General features: G+C 41.1%; 2 protein-coding genes across 9 annotated transcripts in view; one reads left to right on the top strand and one right to left on the bottom strand.

The window, feature by feature from the left end:
• RNF34 (ring finger protein 34) overlaps positions 1-1991 on the top strand; it is a 63462-nt gene extending 61471 nt beyond the window's left edge. For all 3 annotated transcript variants that reach the window (XM_032800635.2, XM_032800636.2, XM_032800631.2), the window contains one exon: positions 1909-1991. In XM_032800635.2, the coding sequence (XP_032656526.1) occupies positions 1909-1976 (68 nt within the window). In that variant the 3' untranslated portion in view covers positions 1977-1991. The remainder of the gene's footprint in view (positions 1-1908) is intronic.
• The window catches only part of KDM2B (lysine demethylase 2B), a 176792-nt gene that overhangs the window by 36198 nt on the left and 121235 nt on the right, over positions 1-19359 (bottom strand). The gene's annotated exons all lie outside the window — the stretch shown is intronic.

The raw sequence follows: 19359 nt of genomic DNA, 5'->3' as shown, positions 1-19359 counted from the left end.
CTCCTCCCTCCCTCCATGAGCGTCCATTTGATTCTTTGGCTTTCCGTTACGCTTGTCACACAGCACTGTGCTGTGGACTCTTTCAAATGCTTTGGCATTTCGTCTTCTGTAACGGAGCTCTGATAGAACAGATTTATCTCCCCATACAGCGATCAGATCCAGTATCTCCCGTACGGTCCACGCTGGAGCTCTTTTTGGATTTGGGACTGCATTCCCACCCGTGCTGATCAGAGCTCCATGCTGGGCAAACAGGAAATGAAATTCAAAAGTTCGTGGGGCTTTTCCTGTCTACCTGGCCAGTGCATCTGAGTTCAGATTGCTTTCCAGAGCAGGCACAACGATGCACTGTGGGATACTGCCCAGAAGCCAATACCGTCAATTTGCGGCCACACTAACCCTAATCCAACATGGCAATACCGATTTCAGCGCTACTCCTCTCGTAGGGGAGTAGTACATAAATCGGATTAAAAAGCCCTTTATATCGATATAAAGGGCCTCGCTGTGTGGACGGGTGCAGGGTTAATTCAGTTTAACGCTGCTAAATTCAGTTTAAACGCATAGTGTAGAGCAGGTCTGAGAGACCAGGATTTCACCCAGTGTATACAGTTAAGAAGATGCTTAAATCTGCAGAATTGGGTCTATAGAAGACTCACATAACAGGCTAACTTTACAGATGAAATAATAATGGCATAGTAGCAGAGGGGTAGCCATGTCAATCTGTATTCACAAAAACAAGGAGTCTTTAAGGTGCCACCAGACTAACAGATTTATTTGGGCATAAGCTTTAGTGGGTAAAAAACCACTTCTTCAGATGGTTAACATGCTCACAAAAAAGAAATAATCCTTACCAAGCAGGATACCAAATTCTGCACCAACTATTCTTTCCCAACAGATTTAAGATACAGCTCCATGCAGAGTGTAATGTTCCTGTGTGTTGATACACAGTTGTTACATTTCAGTACTGGATGAACTGGTCTATGCATAATTCAAAGAGCTGGTACTAATCTCAGTAGTTAGGGTTCCTTTAGTTTAGGGGGTGGAGGGGTTTCCCGTTAATTTTTTTCTGGATTTTCTGTCAGTATCAAGTTATATAGCAATCCAAACATACAGGAATGCAGCTTCCCAGAAAGGACAGCCAGTGGGAAAGAAGAGAAAAAAGCATAAAGTGAAGGAGAAGAAGAGTAGTTCATAGGATGGCTGGAGAACGTAAAATGAAGTGTGATGCAGATGTTTACAGTGCATATCAATGGAGCACTTCTCTTTGCTATCAAGCAAGAGTGGCTTTCCAAGGCTGCAAAATCACATTTTCGAGACCATTTTTCCATGTGCTAGACAACTGCAATCTTCCAGCTCTGCAGCATTCAAACTTTGGAGACAGAGTGATGCCAAAGTATCTGGTAATTTGTGAGAGCCATAGCCCTTGAAACTGCTCTCTATATCAGCAACAGCAGCAAGAGTGGGAGTATCACTGAAGGGTACGGCAATCTTGCCTCACATCTCCTCCCCAAATCCTTTACCTCTGGAACATCGCCAAAGCATATATAGCAGTATGTCTCCAAGAACCCTAGAGCAGGGGTCCCCAATCCGTTGCCCGCGTCCTGGGTGCCATGGCACCTGCGGGGCATCTAAATGAGCCCGCATCCTGGCCGGCGGTGGAGCATCCGCCGAATTTCAGCGACATTTCGGCGGTGATGCCTCTCGATGATGTCACTTGCTGCCAACAAGTGACGTCATCAAGAGGCATCGCCGTTGAAATGCTGCAGAAATTCAGCGGCGTTTCTGCAGGTGCTCCACCACCGCCACGATCCTTCGTCTGGTGCCCGCCAGACAAAAAGGTTGGGGACCACTGCCCTAGAGCTCTAACAGGCAGCAGGGTCTTTTATCCCTGTCTTATTTTATGCATTCCAGATAGAGACCAATGGAAGCAAAACAGAGTGCATTTATGGTGGATGTCCAGGGAGAATCCTTTAATATGAAGACCATTCTCAGAATGAAGGTAATGTTTCTAGTACACTTTGAGACCATAGAATCATAGGACTCCTTAGGCCTCAAATTAGCAAAGCACTTATGCACGTGTGTAACTTTAAGTGTAAGTAGTGCAACTGACTTCAATGGGACCACATACTTAAATGCTAGACACATGCTGTAATACTGTGCTGAATCGAGGGCTTAATCCTCGGGCTCGATGCTGAGAGTATCAACAAAGGGGCCAACTAACACTGAATGTGATTAAGCTTCTGGCGATATGGGTATCAGTCTGATAACAACTGGACTGAGACTCATCAACTCATTTCAAACAGCCTGGCCTTGAAACTGAACTCTATTTTTCAACAGTATATTTACTGCCCTGAAAATTAAAAGAAACCATCTCCTTTGTAAAATATTAGGGCTTACCTAGGAAGAATTCACATTCTTGGCTCTTCATGTTTGTGTGAGGGAGGAGTCTCAAGTGAGAAAAAGAAATGTGACTTTTATATAGTGGTACTTTGAGGACACCAATTTAAAAACCAGAGACATCCATTCACTTTTTCCCTTCCATTCAAATTCTCACTTAATCCTAAGGGGTCTAGTTTGCCTGTTTGATGTAAAATCATAAAAAAAAGGCATCTGTCAAAGTTCAAAGCAAGTGGTTAAGAGTTGATAAGAAAGAAAATATTAAATCAAAGATGGTAGATAAAGTCATTCATTCAGGTTCTCTATGTTTACAATTACTCCCTGCAGGGGACACAATGTTCCAAGTATAACCTCTTGAGTGAGAAATAATCTGTCAAATCACCAAGCAGAGTATTTGGAAGAATATCTGGTATGCAATATAAAGTGAAGCTCTCCAGTAAAGTGATACATTGTGCACCAAGCTCCAACCAGTGTAAATCCACGAGCTTGGAGTGAATCACTGACAGGCTGAAGGAGAGTTTACTTACCTTTCAGTAACTTGAATTCAAGATGTTTTGTCCCTATGAGTGCTCCACCATAGAATGTGCATGAACCCATGCATTCTCAAATGAAGAATGCAAAGCAGTGTCCATGGGCCTGCGCAGAGCAATGCTTCGTGCCTTTAAACAAGGGCATATAAGGAAGTGTGGACCCACTGCCAGTCAGTTTCTTCTCAACTGCAAAATGGAGCCTTGACAGCCAAGGGGAATGAGGGTGGGAGGTGAAGCATTCACAGAGACAAAACTTCTCAAAGAACTCAAGTTACTGTAAGGTAAGTAACTTCTCCTTCAAGTATACGTCCCTATGGGTGCTCCACTGTAGGAGACTTGCAAGCAGTAACTCAATAAGGAGATGGGTGCTGAGGAGGCAAGTCTAAGATGGTTGGGAGGACTGCGTCACCAAAGGCAGCGTCATCCTTGGAAACAGGTAAGATGGCATAATGCTTGGCAAAGGTATGAACGGAAGACCAAGTTGCAGCCCCTACAGGTTTCTGGTATGGGAATGTCTTTCAGTAGAGCTATAGATATGGACTGAGCTTTAGTGGAGCGTACTGTCATTCTGTGAGGGGGCTGTATCCCAGTGGATTCATAAAAGGTTAAAATGCACCATGAAACCAACTTCGAGTGGAAATATGTTGTCCTTTCATCCTCTGCAAATAATACAAATAATCTGGGAGAGGCCCTGAAGATCTTAGTCATCTCAAGATAGAAGACAAGAGCCCTTCTGACATCCAGCGTACATAGGCTGGTTTTATCTCTGAAGGCTTGAGGCTTTGGGTAGAACACTGGATAGATGGTATTCTAAAGAGACCTCAGGGAAGAAGCCAGGATGGGGATGCAGTGTAACCTTTTCTCAATAGGACATAAATGGTGGACCTGCCTTGAGAGCACCAAGCTCTCCCATTCATCTAGCTGAAGTGATGGATATAAGGAATGCAGTCTTGATGAAAAGGTGGAAGAGAGAGCAGGTGGACACTGGTTCAATGGGGGATTTCCTCAGGACACTGAACAAAATTAAGGTGCCACTGAGGGGCCGGGTTCCAAACAAGAGGAAACAAGGTGTGTGAGCACTTGAAGAATCTGGCTGCAGCAGGCTGGGCAAAAACTGAAAAGCCTTTGATGGGTGTGTCATAAACAGAGAGTTAAGGGTTAATGTCTCTTTTACCTGTAAAGGGTTACAAACAGTGAACCTGGAACACCTGACCAGAGGACCAATCAGGAGACAAGATACTTTCAAATCTCGGTAGAGGGAAGTCTTTGTTTTGTGTGTTGTTTGTTTTGTTCCGTTGTTCTCTCTGGTTCTGAAGTGAACCGGACGTACCTACAGGCTCTCTAATTTTCTGTTCAAATAGTAAAGTACAAGAAGAAAGCGGTTTAGTCTTTTTGATTGTATTTCTTTATTTGCAAATGTGTATCTGGCCTGGTAGAATTTAAATTTTGTATTTTGGCTGGAAGTGTATCTCTTTTGGCAATTTGTATGTATGCTGGGGGGGAGGATTCTCTTAGCGTCTAAAAGCTGAAAGACCCTGTAACAATTACCATCTTGATTACAGAGACAACTTGTAATGTTTTCTTTTTAATTAAGCTTTCTTTTTTTTGAAATCTAATTGATTTTGGTTATCTTGTGTAAGACCCCAGGGGAGGGAGTCTGCACTCACCAGGGAATTTGTGGGAGAAAGGAGAGAAGGGGGGAGGAAAAACCTGCTCTCCCGGAGAGAGAGACAGAGAAACAGAGAGAGCAAGTTTTTCCTCTTTTGAACAGAAAATTAGAGAGCCTGTAGGTACGTCCGGTCACTCTCAGAACCCAGAGAGAACAATGGACAAACAAACAACACACAAAACAAAGACTTCCCTCCACCGAGATTTGAAAGTATCTTGTCTCCTGATTGGTCCTCTGGTCAGGTGTTCCAGGTTCACTGTTTGTAACCCTTTACAGGTAAAAGAGACATTAACCCTTAACTCTCTGTTTATGATAGGATGAGAGAAAGACTGTCATAGTGACCACATGTACTCTGGCTGAGCTCACTGATAGATCTTATGTCTTTAAATCCAACAGATAGTTTAGGATTTTGGAGTGCAGAACTTCTGATGCCTGAGAAGAGTAGAGTAAAGAGAACACCAGGAACAGAAGTGTTTCCACTTCTGAAAGGAAGTTTTGCAAGTACTAGTTTTCCTGATAGATAGGAGAACTGACAAGAACTTATCTGAACAGGTTAGCTCCATGTTCAAGAACCATCTAGGAACCATGCTCTCAGGTTCACAGAGGAGTGGTTGGGGTGGATCAGGGTCCAAGAGCTCTGTGACAGGAGATCCTTCCTGAGAGGAAGGTGGACAGGCATTGTTACAGACAGGTGAAGGAGATGCAAGTACCATACTTGTCTTGGCCAGGACAGTGCTATAAGCATAACTCACTCTTTCCTGATGCAATCTGAATAAAGTCTTGAAAATTAGAGGTACAGGCAGGTACGCATACAGCAGAGTGTGGGGCCCCTGCGTTATCAGGGCATCTCCTAATGAGTTGTGTCCAAATCCTTCTTTGAAGCAGAAAAGGTGACATTTTGTGTTGTTTGGTGTGGCAGAGGACTGCTTCTGGGTGACCCCAGGTCTGACAGATTCTGTGGAAGACAGATTTGTTCAGCTCCCATTTATGGTCCTGAAAGAAGTTTCTGTTCAGGGAGTCTGCAATTGTATTATGGGGGATAAACTGCTGAAATTTCTATGTGGTAGGAAATGCACCAGTTCCATACTTTTAGCCACTCCATGCAGAAGGTCCAGGTTCTTACTTCACCCTATCCATCAGTGTAATAAATTGCTGGCCTATTACCCAGCATTATCCTGACAGAGCAGCCCTGTATGGCGTGAAGGAAGCATTGAAAAGCATATCAAACAGCTCTCAGCTCTAAGAGGATGAGGTGGAGTCTGACATCTTGTGAGGACCACTTGCCCTAGGCTGTGGCCCTTTGGAGGTGATCTTCCCACCCCAAAAAAGAAGCATCTGTTGTGAGGATCTTTGAGGGTGAGGGATGTGAGAATAGGGTTCCTACATAAACCTTCAGTGTGTCCTTCCACCATCTAAGAGTCCAGAACTTTCTGAGACGCTGTGATGCATTTGGATAGACTGTGTCTGTTCAGGGAGTAAACAATCTTTGCCATGTCTGAAGTGCAATCTCATGTGAGGCATGACAAATGAAGAGGCTGATATGTGCCTGTGAATGATGTGATACAAGTGGGCAGTGGGATCTCTTTCTGGCTGAGACTCTATAAAATTGTTTACCAACATGACCCCAGTAAATCCACTGGGGCAGCAGATAAGGGAAGAGTCCCCATGAGTACTTGTAACCCATGGATCTAAGACATCTGGTAGGGTCCGAAAGATTCTCTTCAGAACACTGACTCAGCAGTGTGTATTGGTACGATGCCAAAAGGGAGCTCTGTATCAAGAACTCAGAGTACAAAGTAGAATCAGCCCCTGGGTTCAAAAGGGGAGCATCAGACACAGGTGACAGTACCAAAGGCTGAAGGTCTGACTGGGAGGATTGCAGTTGCAGGTATCTGAACGGTACTGGACAAGAGGCTCTCACAGCTTACAGTTCTTTTGCTGTGAAAAGGCCCTCTGGAGAAAGAAAGCTAGAGAGTTCTGGTATGAGTCGGTACTAGGGCCTGGAGAAAGGGTCCGTGCAGAGAAGGTGAATGTGGTACCAGAGCGGCTTGTAGAGAAACTTCTCTGACCTCACAGCTGTGGTGCAGGGAAGGCAAAGCATGAGTAGGAGGCCTGTGCATATCTTGGTGCCAAGAGATGTCAGTCAATACTGAGGTAGGTAGCTCCATGTGCAGTCTATTAGACTTCTCCATATACTGTCTTTGTGTGCAGTCCCCTGCAGCTTGGTACCAGTATCAGACAGAGTCTTTGCTGTACCTCTTGAGGGATGCATGGGTCTCAGAGTGGGATTTTTGGGGTTACCTACCCTGCTTCCTTGTTTCCCTGGTCGAGGAAAGAGGCTTCTTCTTCGTAGATGTCTTAGCCTCTAAAGATGCTCTGAAAGCTGCAACAGCCACCATAGTGGCCAGGGATGTTGAGGCCAATGTACCAAAGGAGGGGGGCATGGGGAGGGCAGCGACAGAAGGGAACCTTGCTGGGGCTAGTGAACATTCCATTAGACAGGACTTCAGTCTAACCTCTGTCTTTTTGGGACCTGTCTTTAAACCCCATACAGACTTCACATGGTGATGGGACATGGGTTTCTCTGAGGCATCAAATGACCATCACTATGGGAAAAAGACCTGTAGTAGGTCTGGCAGGTCTTAAACCCTGGAGTCTTCAGCATAACCTGGAGTGTTAATGGACAAAGCCCAGGATTGCTAAGAGGGAAAAAAAAAAAAAAAAGTAGGGGGACAAATCCCTTCCCAAACACAACTGTGTGTTGAAACTAAAAAGAAATAAAGTAACTAAACAAAATAAAGGAGAAAACCTAAGGATAAATTGCTATGCTCAGAAAGGTGGGAAGCTGAGAATCAGCGGACATGCAATTGCTTCATCTTGAGCTGCAAACGGTTGAGAAAAAACTGAATGGCGGCGGGCCTGTGTCTCCTTATATGTTCTTGCTTAGAGACACGTGGCGCTGCTCAGCGCAGGCATGGGCCGGTGGGCACTGCTTTGTATTCTCTGGTCAAAAGTGTATTAGTGTGCACACTTCCTACAGTGGAGCATCCAGAGGGACATATACTCAAGAATTTGGCCTTGGTAATTAATTTATTCATTTCTTCAGGGTTTGCAGGACTCCAAAATGGCTGTGGGAAATCAGACTGACAGTTGTTTTCCAGTCCAGTCTTGCTGCTGGAGGGTGAGCAGGTGTGTGGCAAATCCACAGTAGCCTCAGCAACTCTTACGCCTTTGTGGAGTGCCCCAAGCAGTTTCTCATCCTGCTTGTGCTTAAGGATTTCAACCACTCTGAAATAAACATATTTGGAAGAGTTTTTTTAGGATTTGTTAGCAGCTGGAAGTGGAGCAGGCTCCTCTAAGTTTCAATGCTGTTATCACTGCAGCTTATAGCAGACAGAGCAAAATTTGCCTTTGTATCCCTCTCTATGCCACCTGCTCACAAGCAACAGCTCTTTACATGCCTCACAAAATGAGAGAGATCCCTCATGCAACTCTAGAAACGTCCATCACCTCCAATTTCAGACACTTCCAAGCCCCATGTTGAACACATGCCCTCAATCTAACTCCATTCCTGTTTGTGTAACCTCTGTCTTTCCTTGCCTCTCACAATGTCAATCTAGGGAATAACTTTCCTTCAGTGGAAGAGTAAGAGCATATGACCTTCCCAACTGAGCCTGAGAAATGCAAAGGACACAGCATCCCAGAAGGGATGGTGACAAGATCAGCTTCTCACAATTAAAATAAACTCAAAAACTTGTGCAAAGCTACCAGCATCTGCATCTGAGCAGTCTCTCTTACCACAGGCAGTCTCTGCTGAGGAATGGATACTCATGGCCATCTATATTAGTCTTTATAGCTGTGGTGGTCAGTTATGACGAAATCACTCTGCTGAACTTCCACCCTTCTATAAAAAGTGACATGAATAAAGTTTTACCACATGCCCAAAACCACAGTCCATTCAGAGGAGAGCAAGCATCAAGCAATGGCAAACAGAATTAAACCAATATTATGTGAGATCAACTGTACTTCAAAACACCTTTAAATTATGGGCAGACATAATCTGACAATTTAAATCTCCTTTCCACTTCAATAGAACTGGAGTAACTGATGCAAAATTTTATTTTTATCACAACCAGCAGAAAATGTAGCATGAGAATCCATGCAGAGAGTCCCTTTTCCCCTTCCTTTCCCAGTTCTCTTGTTCCTATATACTAGATTGACTCAGTTTTAGCTCAGCTGACTCAGCTTTAAATCCCAAATGCTGATCTCCATTTCACTTTATTATTTTCACTTCCTTACAAGAGAAGTGCACAGCAACTACCCAAGAACAGCTATCTAGGCCTTGTCCTGATGAGGGTTTTAGCACAGTTTTCCCAATATTGCTACTGTAAGTGTAGCTCCACATGTGATAGTTCTAGGGTAGGCTCCAAAAGCTGTGTTTTTAATGCTGTACCATATACAAATGCTTGGAGCACTGTTAGACAACACTGTGGTTAAAACACTGTAATTGGTCTAAACTAGCACTTCCACTGTTGCTATCAATGGTGGAAATGCAGTGGTGGGTAGCACTGATAGGAAGTAACTAAGGCTAGTAAAGACGAAGTATGTAATGAGGCATTTTCAAGAGCACTCTGTGTTGACTTCACTGGGAGCAGATTTAGGCCAATGCTGAGCACTTTAGAAAATCTCCTCTTGTCACATAAACATTTTAATGTCCTTAACATGAGAAAGCTAGAGCACTGTGAAAGATACAAATCTATCACTGTATTACTAACCATACCTAAGATTATTAAAACAAATATGAATTAAAGTCTAATTAACTTCTTATCATACATGCTACTTGGTTTTGCACACACTCAGATCTGCCTGGCCAGTTTGCACTTCAGTTCATAGTCAGTTTATTTTGTATTTCTCATGTCTGATCCAAAGCACAATGTTGCAGTTAGGCTCACAAAAAGGCAGGACACCATTTAAAGAGGCACTGTCTGGTTTAAAGTAACGTTTTTTCTTTAGCTGCACGATCATCACTGCCATGCCTTTTATTATTAACACTGAAAGAATTTTTAAAAAATCTCTGTTACTTTTCACCGTAGAAACCCATTGTTTATTTTTTTGCAATTTATTGATCTTAGACCATGAAAGTCTGCTAAGTTTCACTTTTGTTTTTGGTTGCTTTCCCTCACTGATTCTCAAGCACTGGCACAAAGCTGCAATAGATACAAACACTACAGGGAAACTGTTTTTTTGTTGTTGTTGTTGTTGTTTTTAAAGTTTTTTGGCCAGTACTAATTAACAGTGCAGTCCCCCTTTAAATACACCTCTTGACTTCCTTTACAACTCCAATGACATGGTTATAAATGACACTTCTTAAATATCTTCTCTTAAAATCAAGAGAGAAAACTGTAAAAATGTATTTATTGAGGGCCCAGCAAATATTCTTATATAATTTGTGGTAATGTAAACCAGACATTTAGAGTTACAGGTCCACATACTGCTCACATATACACCTGTATAAATCTAGAATACTCTGGGTTTATACTAGTGTAACAGAGATCAGAACCTGGCTCACTGTCCATGTTTCTAACTATTTCAACAAATAATAGGTTCTCAGTACATGAATTATTTAGAAATTGTTATTGACATTGTCAACACAACTTGAGCTGAGACCAGAATACTCTGCTATAGATTTTAATTACATGCTATTGCAATTGACTATTGTCTTCCAGCAAATATGAAGTAGTTTGAAAACTACACGTATTCTGGTGGGGCCAAATCCTGTGGACCGTATACAGATGTTATCTTTGGTTCCTACTAAGGCAAAATGGAAAGTTTTGAGATCAATATGAGATCATAACTGTTGACTTCAGGATTTGGCTTCTTGACATGACAAATAAAATTTGAGATCCTGATCAGCCCACTGGGCTAGTGATCTGTGCTCTGTGCTACTAGGCTGTAGGCCCGGGTCTCTTTCTCACCATGTCAGCTGGAAGGTTAAACCCTAAGGATGGGGAGGGAGCGCCTAAAGTAAGCTGCAGCAACCCCTTTTGCCAGTTAAAGAATTCAGTCTTTTCAGGATGGAAGGTTGGAAGGCATAAATTAAGGCTAAGAGGAAGAAGGTGAAGACCAGGGGAAAAGGAGTCAGTCTGGATCCTGAAAGGCACTGGAAGCTCAGAGTGCTCACCATCTTCCAGGATCAGGTCCTGCATCAAGGATGCAGACATCTTGACTTATAATAAGAAATTCTTGTGTCAAATCCAAAGAGTGTTCAAGGAACTAAGCATAAAACTTCTGCTATCCAGTTTCCTACTGTAGATTCCACAGTAAAATTTATCCCCCAAGAAATTCAGCCTGAGATATAAGATTTCCCATGTGATAGAAACCTTTGAGGTGAGAAAGATGCACTTTATCCAACAAGACACTATTCATGAGTTAGCTCCTTTTTTTGATGGAAGATTACAGTTATGGAGCAGCAGCAATATTCTCAGTACTGTACAGAGAGAGGAAAACATAACCAGTACCTGCCCTGATGGGCTTACAGTCTAAGGATATGTCTACACAGCAGCTGGGAGGTGTGATCCCTAGCACAAGTAAACAGTTTTATGCTAGCTCTGCTTGAGCTAATGTGCTAAAAATAGCAGTGTGGATGTTGTGGCACAGGCTGTGGCTTGGGCCAGCCACCTGAGTCCAAGCCTACACGATCCTCTGAGTTCAAACTCAGGTGGCTACCCCGACCTGCTGCCCATGTTGCAACATCCAGACTGCTATTTTTAGCACAATAGCTCAAGGAGAGCTAGCACAAGTCTGTCTGCCTTGGCTGGGAATATCACTCTCAGCTACAGTGCAGAAATGCCTTAAGGAACAAATCATGCAGTCCTTACTTAGGCCACACTCCCTGAGAATCTAAATACCTGAAGTAAGGCCTACAGGACTAGGTCTAAATCAATATATACAGTAGAATTTCCAGGACCCAAATTCTGACTATCTGAGCCTTCCTCTCTAACAAGGTGCTAGCATGTCTCCCGGTGTCCCAATTCTCCAGATAAAACTTTGCATCCCCCACATGAGTCACAACTTTGGGATTCTACCACATTTTCACATATACAGGCAATGGGCCACAGTTAAAAAGCTGGCCACCTAATCTACATGCGTGCACACACACCCAGAATGAGTGAGTGACCCTACATGTCCATTACCACACACAAATTAGGCGGCCAATTTGGAAAATTCCCCAACCCCCCACCCCATCCCCGAGTCTGAAAATATACGTCAGTCAAATATACTGATCAGGTAGGTCTCAGAAATCTATTAAAGCTCCATATTCCTGACTTCTCAGTGAGGAATTGCTGTATGGATCCTAGGCTCCTGGGCATAGCCAAAGGTTTTATTAAACAAATCACTATTGGAATGCGGCAGTTTTTAAAAATTGGCTACTATCACTTGCTCTCCAGCTACAGGAAAAGATATGTTAGAATCTTATTGCTATGGAAAGATTAAATTGCAAGAGATGGGTGGATGTTGGAGTTTTATAAACTAGGATGAATTGGAAGTATTAACATGAAAGAAGGCTCTTTTACATCTTTAAAATGAACAAATATGATCTAGAAGTGTTATATATGATATGAATCACATGCTTCTACCTTCTACCATTTCCTATAATATCCAAGTACTTTATAAACATGAATTTAGCCCCACAACAGCCTTGTAAAGTACAGAAGCATCATCCTCATTTTACATGGAGAAACAAAGGCGCAGAAAATGTGCGATTTGCCTAATGTCACACAGGGAGACTGCAACAGAATTGGGAACAGAACCCAAACTGAAGCTCCCCATCTCCCATTCCTGCACATTAACTCCAAGACCATTCTTCCTCTCTTCTAGATCACCTTTTCACTTTAAACCCATCATCATCACTTGTCATCACTTCTGTTTTTTTAAATCAAACTAATTTTTAGTGCTCATGAAAGATGAAACGAAACTGACAGCCCTACCTGAGTCGGAGACCCACTTCTTTAGTCACAGGAAAGGTAAAATATCCCCCATGCAGCTCAAGTGTAAGGAGGAAGGGGGGCTGTAGTGTGTGGCAGGTGTTTCCTGATGCCCAGCTATGCTAACATGCCTGTGTATCCACTAGCTCACTCATTGTGAATCATGAGTTTGGGAGAGAGGGTCAGCAAGAGACCCCAGAATTTTAGATTCTGCAAGGACTATTTTTATTCTGCATCTTGTACAGAGCCGAGCATGTTGGTGGCTCTTCATACAGGGTGATAATGCGTAATACAAACTATGACTCAATTTTAAATATGAAAATATTATTTGCAGCGTATTCTAATGCAATTCCGATTATTAAATGAATTTTCTTTAATAGCAATTCAATATCATAATTAAACAAGCCCTTATACTACTGGATTATTTACACAGTGTAAATTATTCACTTTCCTTCTCCACAGGGGTCTTCTGTTTTGCCAGTGGTTCTCTTCTTCCGCTCTTTGTTTTCTCTGGTCTTTTTTTTTCTGCATCTCTCCTCAAACTTCTCTTATTTCCTTTCTCTGCTTTCTCCCTTCCTTCCTTCTTCCCTTCATTTCTGGGCTTTTCCCATCCTTTCTTTAGAATCATTTCCCTTTTCTTTTGTAAGTTTTGGCATTCAGCATTCGCTTTATTCTTCCTTCTCCATCTGTAGCTCTGTCTTTGTAAATCTCTTCTGGTGACTTCTCCCTGAAGACACCAGGAACCACGTCATCTGCTCACTACCTCTTCTTCGTGATCTTCACATCATTTCTCTAGTTTTTCTTCAGGAACTTGGAATGAGATGATACTCCTCACCCTTGTAGCCAGCATCCCAGCTACAACGCTCTCTTCTTGCCATTCTCTCTCTGTGTGGTACTGTGCTGTAGGATACTTGCTGTCCCATTAGACTGTAAGGCTCTTGAGAAGGGAGCTGTTACATATTTGGGTATGCTTCATATACTGTGCACTACAAAAACAAAAATTCCAATGTGGCTTCAGCTGCCCTGTCTTGTGTTCAACAGTCATGGAACCCTTAAGACCTTCAAGACTCAACATTCTACTGACAAGTTTTACCACCCGGAAGGATTTTTCCTCTGTTTCAAATCTTCTCCCTCATTAAAGGAGCTCTGGGATGGAAAAGGGGGAAGGGGAATCAAGGCCTGTGAAATACTCCCCACTTTCTCCTTACATAAGCTTCCCCTTCACATTGCCTAGCCAATATGCATCAACACTGGCCTTAAAGAACCAATTCTAAGACAAGTCTCTCTAGCCCATTCAATCCTTGGCTTCTCTGTTAAGATACAAGAGGATTAACTATTACCGACTGTGGAGGTGGTTTCTATGACATAATACTTATCCATTCAGAACTTCACTGAGAAAATACCAACTCACAATTATTTGTCCATTATCCACCCAAAATGCATTTCTGTATTTTATCTCAAGACATGATTCATGCTAATTACAGATTAAGAAAAACATATTTTAAAGAGAACACTAAAAGGGATTTTTCACATTTTGTAATTTATGTTCTTGTTTGGAAATCTGAAACTGAAGCCTGGTTCTTTATAGATTTTCTATCCATGTTTGTTACTGTTTGCTGTGTGTATTCATTTATTATTGCAGGGTTGTTCTTCAGCACTGGGATGCTTGCACTGACTTTTAAAGTAGTTAAAAGAAAAGAAGTACCAAAAAGGTTAACACACACATAGCCAATGGGTTTTCAAAGAAGATGTAAGATTAAAACACAAATATGCTGCATTTCTCATCCTCAACAACGTTACTGTAAATAAACATCAAGGGTTCCAATTTAAAGGTGGACAGGAAGCCTAACAAATCTTGAACCTACAAAATCCACACATCAGTATTAAGATCCTAGTTGTTACCCTAAGCCACAATCTCAAGGGATGCAGCACAAAAGGTCTTTGATCTAATTTTCTTAGTTTTATTTTATAAATCCCACACATTGTTTGTCCTCTGGTCACAGAGGTCTTGCTCCATTTAATGTCTCTCAACAGGTGACACGATAAGCAGCTATCAACAGTGGTGGAGTGGAGAGTATGCTGCCTATCTATATCTTGAGGTTTTTTTTACTGCTAACCATTACTGTAGTATCTAAGTGCCTTTCATCTGCCTATCATGGTCAGGTAAACTTTTCAAAAATGTTTACGTGACTTAGGAGCCTAAGTCACATTTTCAAAAGTGAAGTCAAAGTATGTCACGCAGGCACTAAAATGTTACCAGTAAAGATTTCCCCATTTATAGTCAAACAGAGAGAGTCTATAAAAATATTTTACTATTCTTATTTTCTGCAGTAGGGACTAGAGGCAACACAAGCACACTGCATACGGTGGCATCCAGAGTACGACTTGCACTACCATAGACCAATTGATATGTGGAATCTGTGAAACAACAAATAATAACCAAGGAAAAGAAAGAAATTAGAAAAAAAACATTTGTGCCAAATGCCCTCTAGGATGTGGTTTAATCAGCAGCTTTTAATAGCAACAGCTTTTGGATGATAGATAAACCCTATGTCCTGACCAACTGAGCTCAGTACAGCCAATTTAATTTCAGGTAACCAACAGTTCTGGTTAAGTGGACTTTAACCGAATAGAGGTACTACTAATAAAAAATAATCTTTCAAAAATATCTATACAACTTTAAACTCCCAAAGCCAGGAAATGTACAAGTAAAGCAAACACTCCATTAAAGACTCACTGAGGAGCCAAGGATAGTGTTGACTCTCATTTTAAATTTCCCAGCTCTGATGAGTTTGTCAACTCCTAATTATTAGTTAATTGTAATAGGCCACATTTTCTAAAGCAGCCTATTAAACTGCACCATCAATTACACACTTACAAGTTTCTGATCAGATGTTTTGTGTATGGGCAGGCACATAAATGAATGCAGAAAGAAATAGCTGAGCAAAAAGTTGCATGTGCAAAATTGCTTATACAATTTCAGACTGCCCCCCCCTTTGAAAATTAGGCTAATAGTTTCTTACTCTGTATAATTTCATAGTTTATTTAAAAATGAAACTTCCATAGAAGGCTTTTAAAACATCTCTCTCAGGTAGTTACCCAGGTTGTTAAAACATGTTATTTCCATTAAGCAGATACTTGAAGGTTATTCCACTCTTCCAAGTCAGGATGAAATTAGGCAGTTTTTTTTTAAGACCTATGTTATTTATTAATTTGGCTCCTTTGGTGCCACCTAATTTCTGTGGTAATTATTTAATTAGAAAGGTTTAAATAAATAAAACACTATAAATACTGCTGGTTCCTATAAAGTAATTACCATCTAGAACATAAATGTGTATTTAATGAGACATCAATTTGAAATCTAAAAAATAAAAACTTGAAAAAATAACTGAAAAGTATTTCAGGTCTTACATCTGCCTCAGTCCTCCCTGACATTTTTTAAGGTTTACAATCTCAACAACAAAAATATTTTTTTTAAAGTTTCACTCTCCCTTGTTGCTATATGAAAGAGCCACATAAACTGGAAGAATTGATTGATCATAGAAGGGAAGGACTGAAAGATTATACTAAAAGTAGATAAACTGGAAAAAAAAAGAAAAAAAAAAGAAAAATTATTTTATTCTCTAGTCTCTTTCTAGTGATTTTACGAGTTATTTGTAACAATAGTAAGAAACATTTTCAGAAAGAAATGTAATCTTTGTTGAAAGTGATATTTTGGAGAAATTATGTATTATGAATCTAATACAATACAAAAGGACAGTAAAAGTATAAGCAATAAAATGTTTTCTAATGTAACAGAGCTGCTGCTAGGGTTGTGTAACTGTGGAATTTAGTAAATATGCCACTATTTAAATACACTGTCGTTTTTCATCACTGTTGAGCTAATGAGTTCAAATGCATTATAAACATTAATTAAGCCTCACAATACCCTTGTGAAAGAAGAAGAGTATTATTCACAATATCCAGATGGAGAAACTGAGACACCGAGAACACAAGTGACTTGTAATAGGCTACACACCTGGGATTAGAACACAGGAGTCAATCTCCTGGTCTAATCATTAAATATCCTCTCTCCCGTCAAAAGCATTTACTACATATATAAGCAATTCTCAGTTTTTAAAACAGGCACTAACATTAATAAGAATATAAGCACAGCCATACTGGGTCAGATCAAAGGTCCACCTAGCCCCACACACTGTCTTCCAACAGTAGCCAATGCCAGGTCCCCAAACACCATCCCTGCCCATCCTGGCTAATAGCCATTGATGGACCTATCCTCCATGAACTTATCTAGTTGTTTTATGAACCCGACTGTAGTCCTGGCCTTCACAACATCCTCTGGCAAAGAGTTCCACAGGTTGACTGTGCATTGTGTGAAAAAGTACTTCCTTTGGTTTGTTTTAAATTTATTAATTTCATTTGGTGACCCCTAGTTCTTGTGTTATGAGAAAGAATAAATAACACTTTCTTATTTACTTTCTCCACACCTGTCATGATTTTATAGATCTCCCTCATATCACCCCAAGTCGTCTTTTTTCCAAGCTGAGAAGTCCCAGTTTTATTAATCTCTCCTCACATGGCAGCCATTCCATACCCTTAATCATTTAGGCTGGCCTTTTCTGAACCTTTTCCAGTTCCAATTCCAATATATCTTTTTTGAGATCAGACGACCACATTGCATGCAGTATTCATGATGTGGGAGTACTACATCTATGGATTTATATAGAGGCAATATGATAGTGTCTTATTATCTATATCTTTCTTAATGATTCCCAACATTCTGTTTGCTTTTTTGACTGCCACTGCACACTGAGTGGATGTTTTCAGAGAACTGTCCACAATGACTCCAAGATCTCGTTCTTGAGTGGTAACAGCTAATTTGGACCTCATCATTTTATATGTATAGTTGGGATTATGTTTTCAATGTGCATTACTTTGGATTTATCAACATTGAATTTCATCTGCCATTTTGTTTCCTAGTCACCTAGTTTTGTGAGATCCTTTCGTAGTTCTTCACAGTCTGCCTGGGACTTACCCATCTTGAGTAGTTTAGTATGAGCCGCAAATTTTGCCACTTCACTGTTCACCTCTTTTCCCAGATCATTTATGAATATGTTAAATAGGACTGGGCCCAGTACAGATCCATAAGAGACACCACTATTTACCTCTCTCCATTCTGAAAACTGACCATTTATTCCAACCCTTTGTTTCCTATCTTTAAAAGTTATCAATCCATGAGAGAACCGTCCCTCTTAACTCATGATAATGTATTTTGCTTAAGAGCCTTTAGTAAGGGACCTTGTCAAAGGCTTTCTGAAAATCTAAATACACTATATCCACTGGATCCCCTTGTCCACATGCTTATTGACCCCCACAAAGAATGCTAATCGATTGGTGAGGGATGATTTCCCTTTACAAAAACTACGTTGACTTTTCCCCAACAAATTACGTTAATCTATGTGTCTGACAATATCGTTCTTTACTACAGTTTCAACCAGTTTGCCTAGTACTGAAGTCAGACTTACCGGCCTGTAATTGCCAGAATCACCTCCGGAGTCCTTTTTAAAAACTGGCATCACATTAGCTATCCTTCAGTCATTTGGTACGGAAGCTGATTTAAATGATAGGTTACAAACTACAGTTAGTAGTTCTGCAATTTCACATTTGAGTTCCTTTAGAACTCTTGGGTGAATACCATCTGGTCCTGGTGATTTATTACTGTTTAGTTTATCAATTTGTTCCAAAACTGTCTCTAATGACACCTCAATCTGGGACAGTTCCTCAGATTTGTCACCTAAAAAGAATGGCTCGGGTTTGGAAATCTTCCTCACATCCTCAGCCGTGAAGACTGATGGAAATAATTCATTTAGTTTCTCCACAATCCTGTCCTGAGGTGACATGTACCGAGTCAACATGGGGCAGTCGAAATCCCCCATTATTATTGCATTTTTTATTTTTATAGCCTCTGTAATCTCCCTTAGCATTTCACAGCCACTATCACGGCCCCCTGCTCAGGAGGTTGGTAATATATCCCTACCGCTATATTATTACTAGAGCATGGAATTACTATCCATAGAGATTCTATGGTACAGTTTGGTTCATTTCAGATTTTTACTTCGCATTTTCTCATCATATTCTACCCGTATTTTATCGTCTTCCATCCTCTCCTCTTTACTAGGACATTGAGAATCTCCATTAATAGATCCTCCCCTAAGAGATGTCTCTGTCTGAACCACGTGCTCCTCCGCACCTGTCAGCTTTACCCGCAGCCTTTAGTTTAAAAACTGTGCTACAACCTTTTTAATTTTAAGTGCCAGCAATCTGGTTCCATTCTGGTTTAGGTGGAGCCCATCCTTCCTGTATAGGCTCTCCCTTTCCTACAAGTTTCCCCAGTTCCTAATAAATCTAAACCCCAACTCCCTACACCATCGTCTCATCCACACATTGAAACCCTCCAGTTCTGTCTGTTTAACTGGCCCTGCGCATGGAATCTCACTGGCCCTGCATGTGGAACATTCTCAAACTTTATCATGGTTTAATAACTGGCTGTCAAATTTCAAATTTTTACATTAATGCTCTTGTTGCATAAATGTGAAAAGTGTCTGAAAACAGTACCATTTCTAGTTGTTTTTAAATATTCAAACGCGTAAATAAGGACTAAACAGATTTTTTTAAAACTGGAAGTGAAACAGTTTCTCTATGGAGGCATTTGAATGCTGTATTTCACCATCTGATTGACTTATAAGCCAATTAAAATACGGGTTCAATCATAAGAAAGCTA

Source organism: Chelonoidis abingdonii, chromosome 22 (assembly GCF_003597395.2).
Source record: "Chelonoidis abingdonii isolate Lonesome George chromosome 22, CheloAbing_2.0, whole genome shotgun sequence".
Classification (NCBI taxonomy): Eukaryota; Metazoa; Chordata; order Testudines; family Testudinidae; genus Chelonoidis; species Chelonoidis abingdonii.
Note: the sequence above shows the minus strand (reverse complement) of the source record. Positions and strands in the feature narration are given on the sequence as shown.